The 6,834-nt window shown below is 46.5% G+C and overlaps 1 protein-coding gene across 1 annotated transcript in view; it reads right to left on the bottom strand.

Annotated features, from left to right (window-relative positions):
* Window positions 1-2,271: 2,271 nt before the first annotated feature.
* LOC143294681 (atrial natriuretic peptide receptor 1-like) overlaps window positions 2,272-6,834 on the bottom strand; it is a 77,879-nt gene continuing 73,316 nt past the window's right edge. The window contains exons 25-28 of the mRNA XM_076606073.1: window positions 6,281-6,455; window positions 5,420-5,518; window positions 4,563-4,654; window positions 2,272-2,358 (exon numbers count right to left, since the gene is read on the bottom strand). Of these exons, the coding sequence (XP_076462188.1) occupies window positions 2,272-2,358; window positions 4,563-4,654; window positions 5,420-5,518; window positions 6,281-6,455 (453 nt within the window). The remainder of the gene's footprint in view (window positions 2,359-4,562; window positions 4,655-5,419; window positions 5,519-6,280; window positions 6,456-6,834) is intronic.

The following is a 6,834-nucleotide window of genomic DNA, read 5'->3' as shown; positions in this document are numbered from 1 at the left end:
TCTGCAGATGACAGAAAGCAAGCCGAACTGTCTCAGTGGCGTGTATGGCCTCAGGTTGCAGCAATGCAGATCTTACAGCGTCTCCGCACGGATGACACGACACCATAGTGTGCAGTAACTGTTGAGGCAGATTCCACTCCTGAGGCAAGGCGTGTCTCAGTTGCATGAAAGTCAGGGTTTGCTGGTCACGTTGCAGCGGTCCGGACCAAGCTCATCCCGAACATGCTGAATGAGAGCAACGTCAGGTCAACGGCCACGTGAATGCTGCGACCTACGCGGTTGTTCTTCGGGGCCACGTTGTGCCACTGTTCCATCGACATCTCCAGCTGCAGATGTTCCAGCAGGACAACGCCCGTTCTCATGCTGCACGATCCACATCCCAGTTGTCTGTAGCAAAACATCGCTTTCACCTAATGCCGCGTTGTACATAAGTTTCGCAGGAGACGTGAGTGAAACTGAGATCACCATTCACGTTGAACATCGTGTGTGTTTACTCTGAGCTCAAACGTAGGAAAAAGAATAAGAATGCTCAACGTTCACTTGAAGCCAAGGGTATACAACTTTAAGCTAACCGTGTCTTCTACTTTTCCTCATTTGGCACAAGTCAGTATTGAGGAATAAACGGGTTTCAGTAGCTGAAAGAAGGAATGTGACAGAATGGTTAATACTGCTATCTGCCAATATGTGGAGTGATGGCCTAGAGGTAACGCGTCCGCATTGGAAGCGAGAGAATCTGAGTGCGCTGGTTCGAATCACGGTTCAGCCGCCGATATTTTCTCCCCCTCCACTAGACCTTGAGTGGTGGTCTGGACGCTAGTCATTCGGATGAGACGATAAACCGAGGTCCCGTGTGCAGCATGCATTTAGCGCACCTAAAAGAACCCACGGCAACAAAAGGGCTGTTCCTGGCAAAATTCTGTAGAAAAATCTACTTCGATAAGAAAAACAAATAAAACTACACGCAGGAAAAAATACACAAAAATGGGTGGCGCTGTAGTGTAGCGACGCGCTCTCCCTGGGGAGAGCAGCCCGAATTTCACACAGAGAAATCTGTTGTGATAAATAGAGAAATACAAATACAAATACAGTAAACCTGAGGGTCTGGGTTCTACTTCCCTTCTCCCCCTGTCTGCCAAGTTGGATTGGAAAATCAAACTGAGCGTATAGTCATTCGGATGAGACGATAAACTGAGGTCCCGTGTGCAACACGAACTTGGCGCACTGAAAAAGGACCCATGGCAACCTTAATTGTCCTCTGGCAAAATTCTGTAGAAGAAATCCGCTCTGACAGGTGCACACTCAAGGCCTGACTAGCGCGTTGAGTTATGCTGCTGTCAGGCATCTGACTAGCAGATGTGGTGTAGCGCATCGAGTATGGATTTGTGCCAACGCTAACACCTCCTTGAGAGACTGAAACGCAACTGCTCCATATTAACTCACTCAGTACGGCCAGTCCTCTCTTCTCCTCTACACAGACCCCTCGGATGTCCAGTGGGTGTCTGAATGACCCAACCTTTAGCTTTCGTCGTCAGAATTGTGGTATTCTTTGTCAACATTCACCTCTTTAGTATAAGAGCGTTCCGCTTGCAATATTTTGATGATGGTAATTGGGGTGAAACGCTGTTAACGTCGTCTCTTTCGCCGTTCGTATGGAGAGAGTTAAACTGCCGAATATCAAGCGTGATCTGCAGAGTTAACTCCCTCGTGTTGTCAAAGACACGTGTCTGGGGAACACTGCCGGACAGTGGGTGTTGATGAGAGGGCGGCCTGGGCTTGTGGACGACTGGTCAAAAAAGATGTGTAAGATAAGAGATATTTCCTTGGAATGCAGGACATAACACGCTGTGTTTGGTGACTCGCTACCCAACATAGATCATTTGTCAAAAAAATGTTATCACTGAGATCTTAACGAATTTATCGGAGAGGTTGTCAGAGACTGTATCGATGATCCCAGAGATGACTTGTATATAATACATTGTCGAAAAATATAAGTATAGATGACATTTCAAGACCGGTATCATGAATGACGTGACGGCTGTGATGAGACATTTTCAATGATAAAAAATTATATCGCTCAACAGATGTTGTTGACATGATCACTTTGGCAAGATAAGGTCTTAACGAAAACAGATTCTTTCTAAGGAAACTTCAGGCAGAGAGAGGAGGAACGTTTGAGCAACATTCTATTGGCGTATTAATGTGGGTAGTGTTCTGCTGTCGGATGATTTGAGTGGTTTTTCTCTTGTGGTTCTGTAAGTTTTCTGTGATAAGTCAGGCCTGGGAGGTGGAAGGTGAGAGGTCAGTCTCTGCACAGGGTCTTTCTCCGATCAGCCAGTAGGTCGTCATTGTGCCCTTGCCCTGCACAGCGTAATTCGCCTTCATCATTTCCTAATCATCGTGATGTAATATATATATATATATATATATATATAACTAAATTCTACTGAAACAAGAACCGAGCATGAACAACGTGCACGTACAGTTTACAAACAACAACAACAACAGTGATAGTGATAAGAAACTCTAGGGAGAGCTGGACAGTACAAGGTCTTCAGAGAAGAAACCCCCCTCAGTCAAGTGTTTCGGCCCTTAACTCCTTACACTCAAAGGGGGCCGGGCCGCACCCAGGTCATGACTCCTGGATGCCCTTGTATTGCCGCCTTTTCTTTTTTCTTTTTTTCCTGGTACTCAGCAGGTTTGAACCCCCGCCTCCTGGGTAGTCGCCACTTCAGAACTGAGTCACCTTTTCTGGCAGACGTTTTAACCACTGAGCCATCGTAAGCCTAGTCTCCTCGACCAGATCCAGCTGGAACTCTATTCTGCTGCTTCTGTCATTGCCTTGAGAGCTCATGTCCTCTCTCTGCCAGAAATCGACAGCTGTTTCATGAGGCTGTGGGCAGCTGCGCCCACAAACCCTCTTGCACCAATCTCTATGGTGAGGACTTTGGCTTGGAAGCCAGATTCTCTCAGGCTGCTGGCTAGACTAACATACTTCTCGGTCTTGTAGATGTGGACTTCTCCCATTCTGCATTCGTATGGCACAGTGAGCTCAATCAGAATCGCTTGTTTCATCGTTTTGGAGTGGAGTACTATGTCAGGTCTCATGCCGCTCTTGCTGATGATTTCCGGGTGTTTCTTCACCTCTGGTAGGTCAACTGTGCATTCCCAATCTTCGGCACCATCAAGCAGCCCACGTTTCCATGCTTTGAAAACCTTGGATGCTGTTCCTGGCCAGACTTTATTGCCTTCTGCTGAGCGGAATTCTACTGTAACTTCTGGTGGGGTTGGTGCTCCTTGGACAGTGCTCACCACGTGTGCAATTTCTTTTAGCACTTGGTTGTGCTTCCATGTGTACCGTCCTTGGTTCAACGCCGCTTTGCATGAGCTGAGGACATGTTCCACTGTTTGTTTGCCATGACAAATGGGCACGTAGGGTCATCTGCTTTCTCACATTTCACCAAGTTTGTATTCGAGGGAAGGAGGTCGTACACAGATCTTAGATTGAAGCTGATCCTCACAGGGGCCATGTTCCACATGTCGCTCCAGCTGAGGCTCCTTTGGAGTGCATTTTCCCATGTTGTGCACTGCCCCTGCTGGCCTTGCTGGACTGCCTTCTGGACTCTTTCATCATCCTCTTCCTTCTTGATCTCCTGTATGATCATGTCTCTTTTTGCTTCTTCCCTTACCTTGGACCGCCATTCCATCTTTGTCAATCCCAGACCCTGTCTGTTGGTTTGGGTGTGTCCTATTATTTCCTTGATTTTAGGGCTTTCTTTCGCTGCACAGACTGCCTCCTTGACTTTCCATTTTCTGCCAGTCTTCAGCTTGGGTTGGTTGGATCTCACAATACTGTCACCTGAGTCTTCGAGCATGCTGAGAAGTCTTGGCTTCCCTACCTTTTATTCTTCGACAAGGGACTTCAGAGGTAGCCTCAGCTTTGCTTGGCGACAGTAGAGTGCCACGTTAGTGAGACCAGGTGGGGGACACCAAGCCATTTGCGTGTGTACAGCAACAACAACAATATCAACAAAATCAACACCAACACCGTGCCAGTGCCAGCAGCCATAAAGTTGGAAGTAAGGCGGCAAGAATATTCTGGGAATTTTCACACTGTACACAGAAATCATGGTACAAAGCACAGAAGCATGGATACGTGTGTGAAAGTACTTATCGCCTAAGTGGTTCCATGCTCTTTCGACAAACCGTGTAGGCTATGTATGGCAAATTAGTTTTTCTTAAAGCGCATGTGCAGAAACAGGACGATTCTCGTGTGCGCGCGTGTGTGTGCGTTGGTTAGTGTGTGAGTGTGTACGTGGGTAGGTGGGTGGGTAGTCTGTACCAAGGGTGACATTTGCTCATTTGGAATAGTGATAATAATGATGACGATGGTAGCAGCGGCAGCAGTTGTAGTAGTTGTAATACATGACAAATAATGCTCGATTTCTCGTCTTTATTGTATAAAATTACATATATGAATACCAAATAGAAATGATGATGATGATACTGATTATGTGATAATAACGATGATGACGATGACGCCGATAATGATAATGATAACTTGCCTTGATTTCGACGTTACCCCGCTGTAGAATTTCGAAGGAGCCGAAGGCTCGCAGAATGTTTGTTGTGCTTTCACTCATGTGGATCTTCATGCCTGAAAGTCAGATTTGAAGAAGTTAACACACACACGCGCGCGCGCGCAAACACACACACACACACACACACACACACACACACACACACACACAGTATATTTATGGCCAAGCCGTAAAGCCGCCCAGGATTGTGAGACAAGGAGAAGATACACACACACACACACACACACACACACACACACACACACACATATATATATATATATATATATATAGAGAGAGAGAGAGAGAGATGTGTGTGTGGGGGTGGGGGGTGGGGGGGTGTTTGGGGGCACAGAAAGTTTTGGACAATAACACGACCGATTGTTACAAATGTCGATTGTTGAGCAACATTTGTAGGCTTAAGCTATCTCTCTGTTTTTGTTTTGTTTTTTGTTGTTGTTTTTTTGTTTTGTTTTGTTTTTGTGGGTTTTTTTGTTTGTTTCTCTCTCTCTCTCTCTCTCTCTCTCTCTCTCTCTCTCTCTCTCTCTCTCTCTCTCTCTCTCTCTCTCTCTCTCTCTCTTCTCCTCTCCTCTCTCCTCTACTATCCCCCTTTCAATCTCCCCTACCCCCCTCTCTCTCTCTCTCTCTCACACACACACACACACACACACACACACACATTCGACAATTATACCAATCGGTCGTATCAACAATCGACATGTGTACCAATCAGCCGTGTCATTGTCCATACGTGGTGGTGGTGGTTGTATTTTCTAGTATTATCTCGTGGTGGCAGTGGTAGTAGTAGTAGTAGTAGTATCGTTATATTTTACTATTATCACCTTCCCCGTTGGATTCCATCCTGGACGCCGTGTTGACGGTGTCCCCAAACAGACAGTAGCGGGGCATCTTGACGCCCACCACCCCGGCACACACAGGTCCTGACCAGTGGAACAAAGACAGATAGTCAGTCTGTACAACCCCACTGACCGAACAGCAGTCAGTCGCTAACTTTGATAATCAACCACTTTCCTAACAACCAGCCCACTGGCCTAATAATCAACGACAGTCCTAACAATCAATCACTGAATTGAATTGAATCACTTGATTTCTAGCCACTAACCTGAAAACAATCAGACTCTCTCGGTTACCTAACAATCAGCCACGAAACAAACGACCATCCACTCACCCTGAATTCCAGCAACCAACCTCACAATAATCAGCTACTCACCTGAGTTCAAGCCACTCACCACAATTCAAGCCACTCACCACAATGCCAGCCACTCACCACAATGCCAGCCACTCACCACAATCCAAGCCACTCACCACAATGCCAGCCACTCACCACAATTCAAGCCACTCACCACAATTCAAGCCACTCACCACAATTCAAGCCACTCACCACAATGCCAGCCACTCACCACAATCCAAGCCACTCACCACTTTCCAACCACTCACCTGAAATCAAACCACTCACCACAATCTAAGCCACTCACCTGAAATAAAGCCACTCACCACAATCCAACCACTCACCTGAATGAAGCCACTCACCACAATGCCAGCCACTCACCACAATCCAAGCCACCCACCACAATTCAAGCCACTCACCTGAATTCAAGCCACTCACCACAATTCAAGCCACTCACCACAATGCCAGCCACTCACCACAATCCAAGCCACCCACCACAATTCAAGCCACTCACCTGAATTCAAGCCAATCCTCAGCTGCAGTTTTTCACCCGGTCGATGTCTGATCTTGAAAACGGAAATGACGTTCCGCAGGGCCAGTGACATGCGCGCGATCTGCTGTGCGTGTTTGTTGCCATTTCGGTGAGGTAAACCCGACACCACCATATAGGCGTCACCGATTGTCTCCACCTGAACACAATAGAAATTTAGTAGTAGTAGTCTCGTTGTTATTATCAGTACCAGTATCAGTATCAGTAGCTCAAGGAGGCATCACTGCGTTCGGAAAAATCCATATACGCTACACCACATCTGCCAAGCAGATGCCTGACCAGCAGCGTAACCCAACGCGCTTAGTCAGGCCTTGAGAAAAAAATTATCATTATTATCATTGTCATTATTATTGTTATTGTCATTATCACCATCAGTATCATCAACATCATCATCATCATCATCAGTAGCAGTAGCAGTAGTAGTAGTAGCATCACCATCATCATTAGTAGCAGGAGTAGTAGTGTTGTTGTTATTGCTGTGTGAAAGATGTGCATACAGTGCAGAAGCAACACTACTG

This window comes from Babylonia areolata, chromosome 1 (genome assembly GCF_041734735.1).
Source record: "Babylonia areolata isolate BAREFJ2019XMU chromosome 1, ASM4173473v1, whole genome shotgun sequence".
NCBI classification, from domain to species: Eukaryota; Metazoa; Mollusca; class Gastropoda; order Neogastropoda; family Buccinidae; genus Babylonia; species Babylonia areolata.
The sequence above is the reverse complement of the archived record's forward strand: the minus strand, read 5'-3'. Positions and strand labels throughout refer to the sequence as shown.